A 19,372-nucleotide genomic window follows, 5' to 3' on the forward strand; every position below is an offset into this window, starting at 1 on the left:
CACTGTACCACAGTGAAAAAGTGCGCAGAGGCCTAAAATCGCCAACACCAGGTTCCATAAACAGGCTAGGAAAAAGCAAAAAGTCTAGGGGTGAACCTGCCCAACGGGCCGGGTCCAACAAACTCCATCTGTGAGCTTCCCCAACTACCCTCAGCTCCCTCCCCCACCAGAACTGGACCAAATTGCACAGCATCAGCTCCCATCCAAACTCAGAAGATACAACTCAACTTTCCGTCTATTCCACAGTTGCCACTGCGGCAACCTTATGGGCTAGTAGGGCGTAGTTCGACCCCGAAGGCGGCTATCACAGTCCCATCCCCCCCCCGAACCGCAATCCCCTCATAAACACATGCTAAAATCCACTCCGTTTTGCTATATGTTTCTGCATCATTAGGCACAAGCCCCCCCAGTTACCACAAGTGTCCTCCTCAGTCAGCTTCCGTGTCAGGCTTCCACAATTTCCTCCGACGTCTGTGGCGTCACTATCGGGCCCTTAGCGCCAGTAGCATCTGACTGGTCCGTTTCGGAGCCCGTGGCGTGGTCTTCCGAGAGAGGTCCCACACTGCCTGTAGTGCCTCCTTTCTTTCCTCAGCCGTTTGAGAGCCCGTGGGTTTTCTGGATCCTTGTCGGCGCTTGCGGATCCTCTGCGACTTCCGCACCCGAAGCCGGCATTTGTCCTCTTCCTCTCGAAGTCTTGCTCCATCCGTTCCAGCTTTGTAAGTTTCCCACCACGCCCAAGCATCCGCCGATGTGGGGGAAAAAGAGCGTCTTGCCATCTACCACCACTCTGAGCTTGGCCAGGAAGAGTAGAGAGTATTGTATGCCCTCGGCTCTCAGTTCATGCTTAATGGATAAAAAGGAAGCACGCAGTCTCTGGGTCTCAAAAGTATAATCTGGGAACAGCGTCACTCTGCTATTGTCCACTTGGAATGGGCCTGCGTCCCTGGCCCTCTGAAGCAGCAAGTCTCTGTCCTTGTAGTGCAACAACTTTACTACAGGTCGGGGCGGCTGGCCCGGTCTGGGAGGCCTAGCCGGGACTCGGTGCGCTCTCTCAAATGTGAAGAAAGGTGAGAGGCCCTCGGTCGCCACTTCCGATTGAAATCAATTATCTAAATACCCAACCATATCCTCACCTTCCTTCTTCTCTGGGAGACCCACTAAGCGCACGTTGTTGCGTCTGCTGCGACTTTCGGCGTCCTCTGCTTGTCGTTCCAACGCCTGTATACGGTCAAGTGCGTCCGCCAGTTTTCCATCCACCAACTTATGGGCCGGGACTAGCTCCAGCAGGGCATCCTTCGTGCACTTGACTCTGTCTTTAAGTTTGGAATGGTCCGCGCGCAGGATCCTCAGCCCCGTGGCCACCTGCGCAATATCTTGTAGCAAAGCTTCCTTCGTTGCCGCAATAGCCTCAAGAATGCGATCCTGGAGTTGCTGCAAATCTGCAGGTCCCGGCACGGTACCCTCTGGCGTCTCGGAGCTGGTGGAACCCTCCAGTTTCCCTTTGAGCTTCCCCATCGTGCCGCAACGCCAGCCAGTCGTGCCACTCTGCAGCTTCAGGGGGGAGTGCGCAATAGGGGCTCTCGCAGAGCCGGTGTCCTCTCCCAGACCGCTCTCCAGAACAGTTATTTCTCTCCCAAATGACCAGCGCGCTGAGTTTAGTCAGTATAGATGCTTCAGTATCCTCCCAGCACACAATCACCTCCGTCCCCAATTCTTAGTCCTCGCATCACTCAAGGGCTGGGGTCACAGAAGGACACCGTTATCTCTGACTTGACGTCCAGCACCTCAGAAAACCGCCAGGCAGCTGCCGTGAGATGGCACAGAGGCATCCTCGGTTTTCCCCACTCCTATTCAGGCCAGGGGTATGCCCTACCAGTAGCCGCTCCGCCGGTCGCAGGGCCCAATCCTGCCAGGGCGCGTCGTCAATAATTTTCACAGGTCTCCCATATCAACCAATGTCAGGCCGTCACTGCGATTTATCCTCCACACAGGGGAGCGTCCAGAGGCACGATCCCATCAACGGGACATACGCAGGGCAAGCACTCGCGGGGAGCGTCCCGCACCAACGCCGCGCTCAGTGCATAGCGATCGCTGGCAGCACGGCTCAGGGCGAGGGCCAGAGACCGGCCACGGCCCATGCGCACCCCGGGATCCTTTCAGCTTCTGAGTTGGTCAGCTCGTCTGTCTCCGGAGTTCCCGGTGTCCCGGGAGTCCCCCACAGCTCAGCCCGGTCCTCGCACCCTCGCTGGCTCAGGGCGCCGCGCCGTTGCTCTTCCAGCTCACCACAGCTAGGCAGCCGATGGGCTTCACTGCCGCCCGTAACAGATTCGGCTCGCACCGCTCTTCCGATCAGGTTATCGTCCTAGGACGGCCGGCCCCTCCTGGATCCCGTAGCCATCTAGCGCTCCGTCTCCGGTAGACCGCTCTCTCTGTCTGCCGCCGAGCCGCTCCTCCCGTGGTCAAGCGGCAGTGCGAGCTAGCCGTCGCCACAAGGTTCCGCAGCTTCTCTCTCCTCTCCCGGCCTCCGGCAGCTTTCTCAGTGGCCGGTACGGATAGCGACCGCCATTTTGTGGAGCTCCGTGTCGGCCAGCCGGCTGTTGAAGTGGCTCTCACCCCTGGGGTAACAGGAGACGGCCTTCCTCACAGCTATAGCCAGGGCTGCCTCGATTGTCTCTCTAGACTCCCCGGCCTTGGTCTTTTGATGTGCCGCGCAGCGCTGTCCGTCAGCGACTCCGATCTCCAGTCGCAGAGTCCGCCGCCATTTTGGGCTGCTCCGTCTTCAAGGCCAGTTGTCTCCCCGTCCGAGCCAGTACACCGTTGAGAAAGTGTTTCCTATGGCTCCCGGGGCGCCGCCACCATTCCGATGTGTGTTAGCGCGTGGACGACTCCGTCCACGCAGGATATCGCTCTTGTTTTCAGGATTTTATCGGGGATCGGGCGCGGAGCTCCGGGCTCACGCTGCCAGTATCTCCGGCATCCAAGCCACGCCCCATAGTCGAAGTTCCATCTTGGCCACTGCTATCTTATCTTTATTCATAGTGGTTATGCCTAGCCTTTGTAGTTATATTTGAGGAGTGAAACAGCAGAGGACCATTGTGACCTTTGTGGACTGACGTTGCTTGTGGCATACTATGTTCTATACATGTTTGACCTTTTCACTAGGCTCCCAGTAGCTGGCAAAATAATTGAGACTTGTAACTGTAGCTGATCTACTAGTTTCTAATGCTTTGACTGTGTTTACAAATGGGTACTTCGGTCACAAATATTCAAAATTAGGCATTAAAAAAGTGCCATTTATTGAATGTACAACTTTTGCAACAACAAAAAAAAGTTTTTTCAATCTGATTGTTTTATTTGCTTCTGAGATTAAACATTAATAGCGTCCTTATTAAATAATTTTTAAAGAAAATTACACTTCTTACCTGAAATGACCATTTGCACACCCCAGACTTTTTATTTTATTACGTTTTAGACTGTTCTAGAATGGGTGGTTTTGCTTATAGTAATTGTATAGACCTTTTCAGCTTAACAAATGTAGGGCTGAGTTGACTCTGCTGTGACTGAAAACTTTGATGTGCATTTCTATGCAAGTGTGCAGACCCCACCGTTTTGTTCCCTCTATCCAGGCCGATCTAGTTTGGCTGCAATTGTTTACGTTAGCTCAATGTTTGCTTTCTTTCTGCTCTTTAAAATAATTGCTGGTTAATATGTGTAGTAAAAACGAATAATCTTTTTCTCTGTGCTTGATTTTTTTATCTTATTAGAAGCTGAAATTGAAATACTATGACCTAATGATTAATTTGGATCAAAACGAGGGATCATACCTGTCAATTTGCAAGCATTACAGAGCGATCTATGACACTCCGTGTATCCAGGCCGAAAGTGAAAAATGGCAACAGGTTAAAACCAATGATCTTAAAATATATGTCACAATGTGTCTTTCTTGGGCCGTACTCTGACTCCAATAATTAACCCTCTGTATAAGCACTTTGTGTGTGTCTGTGTCTGTGTGTCTTAATGGACTGCAATTACGTGTAGACTGTTTGAGTGACGTGTCAGAAATACACAATGCACCCAAACTGCAGTTTATATTTCATATACTCAAATCAAAATCAGTTTCTTCTAAAAGCCATAAAAACAATAGATGCGTTAAAAAAACTATTTGCACATTATTGCAATCACTTAAAACGTGTTAAAAATAATTTTGTAAATGTTGGGTGCTGATCACTTTTGCTAAAGAAATGGATGCTACCTCTTGGGGACTCTCCTTGTTTGTTGCCATACTGAGGCGAGGAAACCTGCTGATGGAAAAAACATTTTCTTGTGTGCCAGTCGTCTAACATAAGGCTGTTGTCTCTCTGCTATACTTAACCCCAGATTCCATAAACACACGGAGCTTTGTGAAGCTATGGATTTAGTGAAGGTAAGTAAAACGTTATTGTCTCCAGATGTCCCTAGTCCTGTGCAAAAACCATAACGCTGTTTATTGCCTGTCCATCTTGAGGTGCAGCCTTGTATGGGTAACATTCTGAAATTAAATAGGAGATGTGCTGGGTCTCTGGCACAAACCTGCTAAGGCAATGGTAAAAGCCATTTTGGGACTTTATTGGCGAGTACTACACCAGTTGAATACATTCAGTACCAGTAATGGAGGCCTAAGTTGCTTTCATCTGCCAAAAGTTTGCCTTAGTTGTTGTGAACTGTCAGCTGTCTACACCAAGCTCCAACCATTGTGCTCCGCTTTCTCAAGGTCTTTTGAGCAGTTATCTGGCATTGAAGCATGAATTGCATGCATTGCTTAGTCCTTGAATATCTATACAGATTATTGCTCCTAAATCGAACTCCAAAATAGGGCCAAACACTCAGTAGCTCCAGGTCTCCAAGTCTAATCCTGCGCATCGCACTTGCCACTTTATTTGCATCCTCCTATATCATTCTCTGGGCTTTTTCTTTGCATGTTTGATGAAGTCTTTGTAGGCCTCTTTGCAGGTCTTTAGAACATGGTATCCAGCAAGGCAATTTTGCTGGTTCCTCTGCCTTCTGACTAGCTCTTGCTTTTTCTTGTGTATTCTTCGTCAAACAAATTAGGGTTATCACTGCCGGTGTGGCTTATAGCTTATTATTTTGTCTCGGAAAAGTACAGTGAGTTAGTCTCCATAGTGCTAATCAAGTGCTTAATTAATATTCATTCCACTTTAATACTTTGTCACTGAGCTGGTGTTTTGTCAGTGTGATCCTTTAGTGGCTCCAGAGTTTCATAAAATGTGAGCCCTTCATTTTTTTCCTCAAGAATTAGTTCACTGGAGGAGCACAAGTGCTCTATGTTTGGGGTAGGCTGCTTTGGGCCAGGGAGAAGTAGGTCCGATACCATCAAGCCGTAGTCACTTTCTGCCCTGTGATGAGTATTCTTATCAGATACTACGTTTTATGTTTCTATGTTGATTAGGACTCCTTCTGTTGTCTATATTGTATGTGTTTCTCAGTGGAGCACTTGACTGTATTCTCCTGCTTATGGTCCATAGAGTTCCATCCAGCATTAACGTTGCTAATTGTCCCTCACTCTTTGAGTATTTGATCCATTTTATTTCTGCTGAGGATAGCCCCAGATACATTTCTCCTTGTGTTAGCTCTTTTCTGCCAATCTTTAATCAGACCTTGTTTTAAGGGCATTCTCAACCAACAGGAGAGTGAACTACACTAGTATATGAAGCCAGGGTCCCTTGAGTATTTTTCCGAAACCCTCAACCAGTAATCACCACTAGGGTGACTTATTGGCAGGGCCACTGGAAGTATGTGATTGTGCAGCCACAGCGATTTTCGCATAATTATATATTTTCAGCATTTACCTCCTAATAAATAATCTGCTTCATAATCTTCAGATTGTAACAAAAAACATAGCAATACTTGTTGCTGCAGCGAAGAAGGCCCTGTGCAAATGTTGACTGGTAACCTGTGTTTTGGTGTTAAACTGATATGAATGAGTTGCAACTAATCCCCAGGCAGTCTTACCAAGTTTAAAAATGAAAAATAAATTAAGTAACTCTATCCCAAAAATGTGGAGCATAATGCATATTTTTGCCTTTTCTTGATGCGTAATTTACTCAACCCTGACTCCTAATTTGGTTTTCCCCTGCTGCATAATTCCAGTGGCCCTACTAATTTGGTAGCCTCATCGTGTTTTGTACCTGGGTACTCTCTTCCCCAGGTGAGTGCCGCCTCTATCTGTAGGTGGATACTGGTGGGATATATGCAGTGAAATATAAAATTACCGCTGTGATTGTTAGTTTTACATTTGGTAAGTCTAGATGATCATCCAGGACAGACGAGGACAATTTAGGTAGAGACGCCTGGTGCCCTCATCTGACGAAATTGGCATGAGACACCCGCCTCTCCTGATTCCTATGAGGCAGAGGCACGAATATTTAAAATTACAGGGTTGACATACACCTGTAAAATATCTAGTTTTGAACAGTAACTAAGACGGTTACGTAAATTATACTTACAACATACAAGGAACAATCACAGGAGGGATCTGATTGCAACTATGAACGTCCTGATGAAAGCCCATGACCCGATAGGGCAACTGAGTCTGAAACCTGTTGACCACTTAGGTGTGATGCTAAGGACAGATAGTAAATCCTAGCAACATCACCACTTCACCTTTTAATCTTACCCCTACATTCTTTCTCCACATTAAAATTCACTTTTAATATATAGGAAGTCCGTTTATATTTCACTGCTCTTTTAGCTTTGCTTTCTTGTTCATCTGTATAAACAGCTTAAGTCAGAAGTAATTTGAGTCACCCAAAAATGGTGTTCAAATCCGTCATTTAAAATGGCTGCTCCTGTGACTCTTGAATATTTTGTGATTCGATAGTCATGCGATTTTGGTGTTTTTCCACCTGGTCATGTGTATACTTTTCTATGCCTCTGAGTTACCTCTTAGCAGTAGTAGTTTGCTGATGGCATTGAGTTGGACAGAAGGCGTGGCCGTGAGCTGAGGAGGTTAGCTGGTCATATCGTCTCAGATGTAGGGCTTGCCATTCCCCGCTCCGCCCAGCCAATGGCCATGTGCATTGAGGAATGGAAATTAAATTCTTCATGTAAAAAAAATGATAAATCTCATTAATTCACAGTTAAGTTAGAGTTCTCGTTGAAATGCAACAATTGACCACACTCCTGAGGCGGAAGCCGGGAGAGCGCGTAGCGCATTGCTTTGCTTTTTTAAAATTGTATTCTGTCACTGAATAACGTGTGCTAGCTTTTAAGACTCACCACAGCACCCTGCAACTCCCAGCAAATCGAGCACTTGACCCAGCCACGTAGCGGACTTTAACGCTGCCAGCTGATACAGAAACTGCTCCACTCCTCGGACGCTCGCAGCGCGAGGAGTCAGGCCACGCCCACTTGCTTGGCCACGCCCCCCACGAGTCGACTACTTAAACGCTGTTTGAAAGCGCCAGGTAGTAATTGACCACACTCCTGAGGCGGAAGCCGGGAGAGCGCGTAGCGCATTGCTTTGCTTTTTTAAAATTGTATTCTGTCACTGAATAACGTGTGCTAGCTTTTAAGACTCACCACAGCACCCTGCAACTCCCAGCAAATCGAGCACTTGACCCAGCCACGTAGCGGACTTTAACGCTGCCAGCTGATACAGAAACTGCTCCACTCCTCGGACGCTCGCAGCGCGAGGAGTCAGGCCACGCCCACTTGCTTGGCCACGCCCCCCACGAGTCGACTACTTAAACGCTGTTTGAAAGCGCCAGGTAGTAATTGACCACACTCCTGAGGCGGAAGCCGGGAGAGCGCGTAGCGCATTGCTTTGCTTTTTTAAAATTGTATTCTGTCACTGAATAACGTGTGCTAGCTTTTAAGACTCACCACAGCACCCTGCAACTCCCAGCAAATCGAGCACTTGACCCAGCCACGTAGCGGACTTTAACGCTGCCAGCTGATACAGAAACTGCTCCACTCCTCGGACGCTCGCAGCGCGAGGAGTCAGGCCACGCCCACTTGCTTGGCCACGCCCCCCACGAGTCGACTACTTAAACGCTGTTTGAAAGCGCCAGGTAGTAATTGACCACACTCCTGAGGCGGAAGCCGGGAGAGCGCGTAGCGCATTGCTTTGCTTTTTTAAAATTGTATTCTGTCACTGAATAACGTGTGCTAGCTTTTAAGACTCACCACAGCACCCTGCAACTCCCAGCAAATCGAGCACTTGACCCAGCCACGTAGCGGACTTTAACGCTGCCAGCTGATACAGAAACTGCTCCACTCCTCGGACGCTCGCAGCGCGAGGAGTCAGGCCACGCCCACTTGCTTGGCCACGCCCCCCACGAGTCGACTACTTAAACGCTGTTTGAAAGCGCCAGGTAGTAATTGACCACACTCCTGAGGCGGAAGCCGGGAGAGCGCGTAGCGCATTGCTTTGCTTTTTTAAAATTGTATTCTGTCACTGAATAACGTGTGCTAGCTTTTAAGACTCACCACAGCACCCTGCAACTCCCAGCAAATCGAGCACTTGACCCAGCCACGTAGCGGACTTTAACGCTGCCAGCTGATACAGAAACTGCTCCACTCCTCGGACGCTCGCAGCGCGAGGAGTCAGGCCACGCCCACTTGCTTGGCCACACCCCCCCCCTCACCCCTTCCGCAGTCAGCCTCTATAAAATGTGCATATGGCGGAAGCGCAGCGGACGAGCGCAGCGGGAGCGCCGTTTGCGCGCCGAAGGCGCGCCTAAGGCAAGCCCGTCTGCGCCCGTCCTCGCCAGACCGAGCCTAGGGCCCCTACCCCTGGCCGGTTTAGATCAACCCCGATTCAAATACTCACAAAAAACTCTGTACCAACTCAGAGATATGTCAAACACCAGATGTAACGGATCTATTAACCCGGAGCAGGTGCCTCTCAGCTGCAGTATCTGCGCCTACAAGGCCATGTCCTTATACCACGCCGAACCTACCGGCCTGGAGATGGCTCTACTGAACTGCAGGTCACTCCCTAAACATCACGTTGAAATTAACCTTCTATTAACCGAGTCTAATCTGGACGTTCTGTTTCTAACAGAAACTTGGCTGTCCGGTAGTTCCGACCCGGACATTATCCAAGCACTACCTCCTGGGTATCTTATTAAAAACCTCAATAGACCTACAGGAACGGGAGGCGGCATCGCGATTATTTATCGCGATAACCTCATATGTCAATTCAAAGACAGCCCCATTCACGACAGTGAAAATGTTCTCTTTTCTTTACATCTGCCACCTTCCACCACGCTAACGGGGGTGTTAATCTACCGCCCGCCAGGACAGGTAGGGCGTTTCACAAACTCTCTCATCGATGTCATCTCCTCCCTGGCCTGTCGAACCCCAAACTTCACCATCCTCGGGGACTTAAATCTCCATTTCGATGACCAAAACAATAAACTTGCCACCGACCTAAAAAGTGAACTAACTTCTCTGAATCTCCGACTACTCGGTAATGACCCCACCCACTCGAAAGGACATCTACTGGACCCCATTTTTTCCAACCTCTCCCAACTCTCTGCTCATACTCCTCTCCCTCTCCCCTGGTCTGATCATTTTCTGGTCCCTCTCAAATTCCAACTTCCAGGGAAGATCACGGACACCCCTCACCCACGGGCCCCGTCTCGCCCATGGAAAAAACTGGACGTTAACTTATGGGAACGCTCTCTGTCCTCCACCCTACCCATAGCTGACCCCGACCCCTCCAAAGCCGAAACTCAACTACATAATTGGATTAGCGACTCTCTCAATACAGTCCTCCCGTTAAAAATCCTCCCTCCCATTAGAAGATCCTCCAAACTACCATGGTTTACCGAGGAACTGCGCGAATTAAGACGGAAAGGCAAAAGGCTTGAACGCCAATGGAGAAAGAACTGGAACACTGGCGACAGAAGTGGATACAAAGCCCACATTAGGCTCTACAAAAACGCCTTAAAAACGGCACAGGCCGCTTACTTTGAGGACCAAATTGCAGCCGCAACCAATTCCGCTAAAGAGACCTATCGGATAGTCAAATGCCTCTCCAAAATCCAGGAACCCCCCTCACCACCCGACCTGGATGGCTCAAAATGTAACCAGATGGCCGAATTCTTTTCGAATAAAATCGATAAAATTCTCAACTCCCTCCCAGCGGTGTGTACCATTTCAAGAGGCCCCCATCACCCGATCTCTCTAAACTCCCCGAGGTTGCTCTCTTTCCCCCACATCACCACTGAAATGTTTCTCAACGTCCTGCACAAAGTTAAAAGTGGCGCCCCTTCAGACCCAGCTCCTATCAGTCAACTGAAACAAGTTGCTTCCACTATAGCCCCTCCACTCACCAACTTGATCAACGCTTCCTTTGAGCTTGGCACTGTTCCAGCAAACTGGAAAAAAGCCACGGTTAAAGCTCTTTTAAAAAAACCGCATCTTGATCCAGCAGACCCATCAAACTTCAGACCAATCTCATTACTGCCGGCAATGAGCAAAATCGCAGAGAGAATAGCTAACCAACATCTCTCTGAGTTCTTAGAGACCAACCACCTCCTCCGCCAAACCCAGACGGGTTTTAGACCAGGACAAGGGACGGATACTGCATTGTTAGCCGTGGTCGAAGAAGCTAGGGGCATACTCGACGCAGGAGGATCAGTGGCAGTGATCCTCCTCGACCTAAGCGCTGCCTTCGACACGGTTGACCACGCAACCCTTGTTCACCGTCTCGAACTAACAGGAGTGGCGGGCTCAGCCTTAGCCTGGATCTCATCGTTTCTTGAGAACAGGTCTTTCCAAGTAACTGATGGGCACTCCATCTCCAAAGCTCACGCACTCAAGTGTGGGGTGCCTCAGGGGTCCTCCCTGAGCCCCACGCTTTTTAACGTGTACATGGCACCCCTCGAGGATGTTGTCAAACCTTTCGGGATTAAATCAATAATGTACGCCGATGACACCCAGCTTGTGGTGTCCCTAAACCAATCAGACAACGCCCTCACCAACTTATGTAGCTGTCTGGAAAGAGTGCACCAGTGGATGTGCGAGTCCCGGCTGAAACTAAACGGGGAAAAATCGGAAATACTTCTCTTAGGAAACCCTAATAAAATCCCCACTCCTCTTCCCTGGCCTCCTTGCATGGGATCTCCACCACCCCCCAAATCTGAAGTAAAAAGCCTAGGGATATGGCTAGACCAGGAGCTCAGCTTCAAAACACAAGCAAGGAAAACCGCGGGAACGTGCTTCGGCCTCATAAAGATGGCACGAAAGATTATCCATCTTCTCCCCCCTCAATCCAGGAAGCTCTTGATGCAGGGGCTGGTGAACTCCAGATTGGACTATGGCAACGTCCTTTATCTGGGGGCCCCAGTCTCTGTAGTCCACAGACTTCAGTGTACACAAAATGCTGCGGCCAGAATACTCACTGGAACCGCTGCAAGGAACTCCGCTAAACCAGCTCTCAAAAGTCTGCACTGGCTTCCAGTCAAGGAAAGGATCGACTTTAAGACCCTGTGCATAACCCATCGAATACTGCACAATGAAGGCCCTCCCATACTCAGGCCTCTGGTGTCCCATCAAACATCTAGCAGACATCTCAGATCTAACTCCCTCTCCTTGGCAAAAATCCCCAGAATTTCGAAGGCCAGAACAGGTGGGCGCCAGTTCTCGTACAATGCCCCCAGGCTATGGAACGCCCTCCCACTCTCCCTTAGGCAGGAACATAACCATCTCAGATTTAGGAAAGGACTGAAGACTTTACTCTTCCCTTGAGCGCCCCTCACTTGACCTTCCACCTTTCCAGGATGTGTTCATCAGCGCCGGGATGCCTAAGGGTAGCTGAGCGCTTTTACAAAACCCAAAATCAAATCAAATCAAATCAAACCACTAAAATGTACCTGTTATGGTAACCAACGCACGCAACACAAGCCGTAACTTCGCCCAACTTCCTTGCTCAAAACATTATTTTGCAAGCCCTCCAGGAAAAAGGAGGAAAACGTGATGGGTGGCAAAGATTATTGCAGGTGTTGTGTGCATTGATAAATATGACATACGAATTTCAGAACCACCTTTTTCAGTCAAAGGTTTGTCATAGCAGGCCCATTTATGATCTCAAAACCTACGATGGGTGTCAAATAGAATGTAGCTAAGAAGTGGAAACTATTGCTAGGGGACGGCCTATGAATTAGCTGCTGAAGAATAACTATTCTAGAGAACTCACTACAGATTCCTTGTATTTGAACAATCTCTTGGCTGTCGACATTTTTCATAGTAAGAAACAAGTAGGGTCTGGCGTATACCACAGTAAGGCTGCGCCCTATCAAGCAATTAAACAAAACAATTTGCCAGTACTGTGAAACGAATGGCTACACTTTACATTTGGAGAGCTATCAATCGCTCTCTCAAGATGACCACTTTTTCAGTCAGAGAAATTAGAAACAAAAGGGTTCCCACAAGGTGGTTGTTTATTGAATATAAACTTCACTTTTTTCTGTTTATTCAAACTTTTGTTTTTGGCTTTATGTTTTTCAAAAATATTTTTTCAAAGGATCATACAATATATACAACAATACACAATTAGTTAGGAGGAGAAGCAAATGAATGGGCCAAGGGAAAGTACACGGAATATTTTAGACAACATTTAGACATTAGACGTACAATTAGACAATAGACGACAAAAACCTTAGGTAGTACACAAAAATTGGGGTTGGTAGAGGTTGTTGGCGATATTTACAGCTATTTACAAATAGGCAACGATGTTTTTTCGTCCTATATTCAAGGTATCCTGGGGGTTTACCTCAAAACAAATGAAAAACTGTGGCTATCTTTTTTGTCATTAAATGAAAAAATCCACATTGTAATGAAGCTTGACACAATTCAAATCATTTAGCGCCTACAATTGGCCTTGATTTTAGACAAAACCGCCACTCTAGTGGCGCCAACAGTACACTACCACCTCAATAGGTCGACGCGTTTCAAATCCTACATTGATGTGTAGGATTATCTTCAGGACCAAACAAACTCAATCTGTGAAAAACAAATAATAAAAGCTCTGTCAGTGAAAACTATAGAAAGACTCTCACTCACACTCTACATCCATCCACTCTCAGTATATTACCTGTCACTTTTCTGACTGTGTTTATAGGCGTGGAGAATGCTGTGGAGAAGTGAAACACTATGTTTTAGAAATTAAGCATACAGATTGATCGTGTAACAATGAGATCTTATCGGTACTCACAGGGTGGTATTGTGAAAATCCCCTTTCAATGAGTATGCCAATGGTTAGCTTTAGCTGATTCCGAAGTAGGGGCGGGCTCGCCTCGTGAAGTCAATCTGAAAAGGTGAAAACATAGCGGATGCAATTATTCCGCTATGTGGATTGAGCTACCTGCTACGTGAGCCGGAGAGCACCGTCGTCGCGTGCAACTCCGCTCGGGGGAACTCGCTACATCACGGGCTCTGCTTACCTGAGGCTCCGTCTTTCTCCTCCAATTTGGTTCGCGGTCGGCTAGAAAACGCGATACCAATGGGGCGGAAAAGCCTCTATTTACTTAGAATCATTTCCGGTTTGCACGGGGGGGATCATGGGATATGTAGTTCAGATCTGCCGGAGAGCCCTCCGGTTTTTTACAGTCGTATGTGAGATGCAGGATTGGGGTACCCTGGTAAGGACGATGGTAGCAGTTGTCTAAGTCTGTATTACTCATGTTAAATTTACAGACTATATAATTCCGACATTTCGTTTAAGCCTTGTGTGGTAGTATTAAATTTCAAGATTAGCATGGCTTCACGTTGTCGCAATTTGGCCTCTACGTCTCCGCCTCTCGGGTCAGGCTCAATCTTCGAGATAACAGTCCATTTTAGGTCATGCTCACCATGGAGCTGGTCAATCCAGTGTTGCACTAGTGGGGCAGTGACAACCTTCTTCCTTATCCGTGATTTATGTTGGGACAATCTTTGTCTTATTTCCTGATTGGTTTTGCCTATGTACAGCTTATCGCATGGACATAGGATCCCGTACACCACATTTTTTGATTTACAATTTGTAAACTGTTCATGCTTCCAGGATATTCCTGTATGCTGGAATAGATCACCTTCCTGAGTGGAAGCGCAGCATAGGCATGTGCCACATTTGTGATGGCCTTTAATGGGTGGCAGGTTGACATAGTCTCTTACTGTCACTGGTTTTGGTTTAGGAATTGCTGCCCTGACAATATAGTTTGCGATACTTTTATCCTTTTTGAAAGCAAATAAAGGATGTTGCAAGAATTGAGTGTTTAGATCTTTGATCAAGTGCCAATTCTGATAGATCAGTTTTTTCAACAAATTCGATGAAGGACAGTATGTTGACACGCAAACGATCCTTTGTTGTTGTTGTTTCTGTCTCCTAATTAACAATTCTTCTCTAGGTGTCCACCATGCTCGTTTGATTGATTGATTCAATAGTTTAACCGGATAACCTCGGTCTTGGAGTTTATCTTTTAAAATATTGGCATGATCCATGAATTCGTCTTTGAATGTACAGTTTCTGCGGATACGCAGAAACTGACCTATCGGAAGGTTTTGTTTGAGACTTCTTGGATGGTTGCTGGAAAAATCTAACGCTTTATTGCGGTCCGTCTCTTTTTTGAAAAGGGTGGTAACTAGTACCTGCGTAGAGGGTGTTACCGTAGTCCAGTCGGCTCGTGACCAGGGCATGGGTGACTGTTTTTCTGGTTTCGGTGGGGATCCAGCGAAATGTTTTTTTGAGCATGCGAAGAATGTTGAAGCAGGATGAGGATACGGCGTTGACTTGTCTGTTCATTGAGAGTGAAGAATCCAGGTTAACGCCTAGGTTCCGAGCGTGGTTTGTCGGGATGGGTGCTTTTCCAAGGGCTTCCGGCCACCAAGAGTCATCCCATGCAGAGGGGGATGAGCCTAAGATGAGGACTTCTGTTTTATCTGAGTTCAGTTTCAGACGGCTTTGTTTCATCCATTCGGCAACTTCTTTCATTCCTTCGTGTAGGTTGGTTTTGGCGGTGCTGGGGTCATTGGTGAGAGAAAGGATCAGTTGAGTGTCATCCGCGTAGGAGATGATGTTGAGGTTGTGTTGGCGAGCGATGGCCGCAAGGGGGCTCATGTATACGTTGAAGAGGGTGGGACTGAGTGAGGATCCTTGTGGTACGCCACAGATGACTTCAGTGGCCTCGGACTTGAATGGTGGAAGGCGGACTCTCTGGGTTCTTCCGGTGAGGAACGAGGTGATCCATTCAAGTGCTTTTCCTTGTATTCCGATGTTTCTGAGGCGTTGTAAAAGGGTGCTGTGGCAGACTGTGTCGAAGGCTGCAGAGAGGTCGAGGAGGATGAGGGCGACTGTGTCTCCATTGTCCAGTAGAGTTCGAATGTCATCTGTTGCTGCGATGAGGGCGGTCTCAGTGCTGTGTTTTGCTCGGAAGCCAGATTGTGAGGAGTCGAGGGATTTGTTGGCTTCTAGGAAAGCGGAGAGTTGGTTGTTGACAGCTTTCTCGATGACTTTGGCTGGGAAAGGAAGGAGCGATATGGGGCGATAATTTTTGAGTTCGGTGGGGTCCGCTGTGGGTTTTTTCAGAAGGGCGGTGAGTTCAGCGTGTTTCCAGCTTTCCGGGAAGGTGGCGGAATTGAATGAGCAGTTGATGACGTCTCGGAGGTGCGGTGCTATGACGGAGTCTGCTTTGTTGAAGATGTGGTGAGGACTTGGGTCTGTGGGGGATCCTGAGTGGATAGAGTTCATCAGGCGGATGGTGTCCTCAGTGGAGATTGGGTTCCAGTCGTTGAGAGTGTTCAAGGGGGGAGGATGTTCATCGTATGGTTGGGTGGGTTGGTCTCCGGGTTCGTTGTCGAAGCTGTTGTGGATGTCTGCAATTTTGTTGTGGAAGAATAGAGCCAGGGAGTCGCAGAGGGCTTGAGAAGGGGTGATGTCGTTGGAGTTGGCCGAGGGGTTGGTAAATTCCTTGACGATGTTGAAGAGTTCCTTGCTGTTGTGGGCGTTGTTGTCTAGTCGATCCTTGAATGCTGTTTTCTTGGCCTTTCGGATTAGTTGGTGGTGTGTGCGGGTGGCGTTTTTGAAGGCGTCTTTGGTGCTAGTGGTTGGGTCTTTTTTCCAGGCCTTTTCAAGGGAGCGGCAGAGTTTCTTGGACTTCTTAAGATCATTGTTGAACCAAGAGGCCTTCTTGCTGCCAGGTTTGCTTTGACGTTTTTTCAGTGGTGCTAGGATGTCGGCGGTGTTGGATAACCATAGGGTGAAGTTGGCGGCGGCTTGGTCTGGGTTAGAAGAGTGGGCTGGGGTGTTTAGAAGGAGCGATGAGGAGATCTGGTCGATGGTGATTTTGTTCCAGTTTCTTTGCAGAGTTGGTTGGAGGTGGTTGGTGGGTTTCGGCTTGTTGTAGGTGAAGTGAACGCAGCTGTGGTCAGTCCAGAGGAGATCCGTAGTGTGGCTGAAGGAGACATGATTGCTGGAGGTGAAGATGGGGTCGAGTGTGTGACCTGCGATGTGGGTGGGGGAAGTGACCAGTTGTTTAAGTCCGAGGTTGGCGAGGTTGTCCAAGAGGGTGGTGGTGTTGCGGTCGTTGGTCTTTTCAAGGTGAAAGTTGAGGTCTCCCAGAAGGATGTAGTCTTTGGACGGGAGCGCGTGTGGAGTGATGAAGTCCGTGATGTCTTCACTGAATTTTGAGCGGGGTCCTGGTGGTCTGTAAAGGAGGGTGCCTCTGAGTGTGGTCTTGGGGTCGATGTGGATCTGGAAGTGAAGGTGTTCAGAGTTGGCGAGGTTGACGTCAGAGCTGGTTGAGATGTGGATTGATTTTTTATGGACGATAGCGATTCCTCCTCCTGTGTGGCCGGTACGGTCCTTGCGTGTGATCTTATAGTCTTCCGGGATGGCAATGGTGATGTCTGGGGCGGAGGAAGCGTTCATCCATGTTTCTGTAAGGAAGGCGACGTCCGGAGAGATGGTGTCTAGTAGGTTCCAGAGGTCAATGGCGTGTCTGTGGACCGAACGGGTGTTGAGCAGGATGCATTGTAGGTGGTTGGCGTCCGGAATCTGTGGTGTGGTCGTAGCGGAAATGTTGTCGGTGCCGATGAATTTGCAGGAGTAGCATGAGAAAGGTCCATGGGTGTGTCCAGGAGCGGCTTGGACGCAGTTGGGGGCGCGACCGGGGTTGAGGGCTAGGAGGGTGGCGGAATCGTAGGTGATGCGGGAGGGCTGGGCAGCGCGAGGGGCAGGGGGTCTGGCGCTGGGCGCGGTCCAGGCGCGGACGGGCGTAGACGGGCTTACCTTTGGCGCACCTTCGGCGCGGATTGGGCGCGGTCGCTGCGCGCGGGAAGAACTGTCATATATGGATAGTGGAGGGGGAGGGGCGAGGGCGTCTCAGCTGGGAGGCGGGGCGGGCACACGAGGAGCACAATAACAATCAAAATGGAGGCGGAGGGGGGAGCACAGCGTAGCGCTACAGGCAGACGCACGACCAAGGGCAAAACAGCACTAAATAAATCACAAAATGTCAGTCTAGTAAAGCGGCAGTCAAACAGGCAGCAGGCAATAATATTTGGCAGCTTCAAATGCAGAGCAGCGCTACGATACCAATGCCAGCAGGGGAAGCTGGGAGCGACCACTCGGCTCGAGGAGAGGAGTGAGTCACGGCGCTCTGAGGTAGGGAAGCGCTATTTTAGGTCAGTGGGAGGGCGTCTCAGCTGGGAGGCGGGGAGGGCACACGAGGAGCACAATAACAATCAAAATGGAGGCGGAGGGGGGAGCACAGCGTAGCGCTACAGGCAGACGCGCGACCAAGGGCAAAACAGCACTAAATAAATCACAAAATGTCAGTCTAGTAAAGCGGCAGTCAAACAGGCAGCAGGCAATAATATTTGGCAGCTTCAAATGCAGAGCAGCGCTACGATACCAATGCCAGCAGGGGAAGCTGGGAGCGACCACTCGGCTCGAGGAGAGGAGTGAGTCAATAGAGGAGTGAGAAATAGAAGTTTTGCAGCGTGAATCTTTCTAGATTCACTATGCTGTTCATTATTCCGCTATCTAGTGGTTGGGACCGGAATTGTAGTATGTCTTTTTTTTTTTTTTTTTCCGTGGCCCAGGTGGGCGTTGACATACCACCATTCATCCGGAAGCTCCCACCTTTGGTCACCATCTTCAGATTCATTTTTCCGCTGTTGGGTCTGGATCAGCAGTGAAGGAGCTCCAAAACTTTGGAGAGAAGAATCGACGAAAAAAACATCAGAATACATCACTGGAGAAGACACCGGATATCAAGTAAGGACGGAAGTCGACGACAGAACAGAGAACATTAAAGAGTTCAACGTTTCTACGGAGAATGCGCATACAGGGGGCTTCCTGGGCGCGGTAATGGACAAAACTCTGTTTAAGTTCTGCTCAAACTGTCACCACAAGTACGCGCAAAAGGAGCCACACCCGGTTTGCAATCTCTGCCTGCCGCTGGACCATCGAAGCGAGGACTGCAACGCCTGTGCAACGTTCACCCTGAATACCCTCAGAGTAAGGGAGAGGCAAAGAAGAGCAAACTACAACATGCAGGGGACACCTCCATCGCTCCGAGATTTGGGACTCTTCTGCAGAGAGGAAGACAACATCGCAGAGGGACCAGAGGACGCCATAGTCGTCGAGGTAGAAAAAAAAGGTCGAAGGAGGTAAGAGTTTTCGAACCCTAAACACTCCACTGAGACTCGCAAAGGTGAATCAAAGCACTCAACGTCGACAACTGCATCCAGGGACAAACAGCCCGTCGGTTCCTCTGAGAAGGACTCCCAGATGGCGGAATCCCAGGACAAGGTAAAGGCGCTGAAGAGCAGCCACGAAAAAGAGGCCTCTGTGTCGAAAACCGAAGGCCCTAAAGCGATTTCGACGTCGACAACCGTGAAGAGGCAAGCCGAAACTCTCGAAGCCGAACAAGCGGCCGAGATGGAAAAGGAAAAGAAAAAGAAAAGGCTTGAGGCCGGGATGGCAAACATCTTGCAAAGCAAGAAAGACTTCGACGAAAAAATTAAATTCTACAGCATTCTGTTGAAAGCCACGGCCGAAGCAGAAAGGTGCTTTGAGGATTTCCAACCACTGACCACACCGGAACCTGGAGAAGAACAGGGAGACCAAGACCTGTACTACGGCGACGCCGAAGGGGAGGAAGACTATCAAACTTACCAAGGCTTGACGTCCTCGGAAGCTCAGGACTTGCAGTGGCAAGATCTTGACGCAGAACCCCCAGAAGAGAGTGTAGAATCATATCTGTCGAGACCTTCACCGTATGACGAAATAGGGATCTACAACGAAGTCCTCAAAAGAGCTGCAGACACATATGGAGTGCAGCTAGAAGAAGAAAACCCCCACTTTTGCTTCCTCCTGGAGATC

At 48.8% G+C, this 19,372-nt stretch overlaps 1 protein-coding gene across 2 annotated transcripts in view; it reads left to right on the forward strand.

The window, feature by feature from the left end:
* PSMD12 (proteasome 26S subunit, non-ATPase 12) overlaps positions 1-19,372 on the forward strand; it is a 274,307-nt gene that overhangs the window by 204,031 nt on the left and 50,904 nt on the right. For both annotated transcript variants that reach the window (XM_086930933.1, XM_086930934.1), the window contains exon 7: positions 3,765-3,899. In XM_086930933.1, the coding sequence (XP_086787059.1) occupies positions 3,765-3,899 (135 nt within the window). The remainder of the gene's footprint in view (positions 1-3,764; positions 3,900-19,372) is intronic.

Source organism: Lissotriton vulgaris, chromosome 7 (genome assembly GCF_964263255.1).
Source record: "Lissotriton vulgaris chromosome 7, aLisVul1.2, whole genome shotgun sequence".
NCBI lineage: Eukaryota > Metazoa > Chordata > Amphibia > Caudata > Salamandridae > Lissotriton > Lissotriton vulgaris.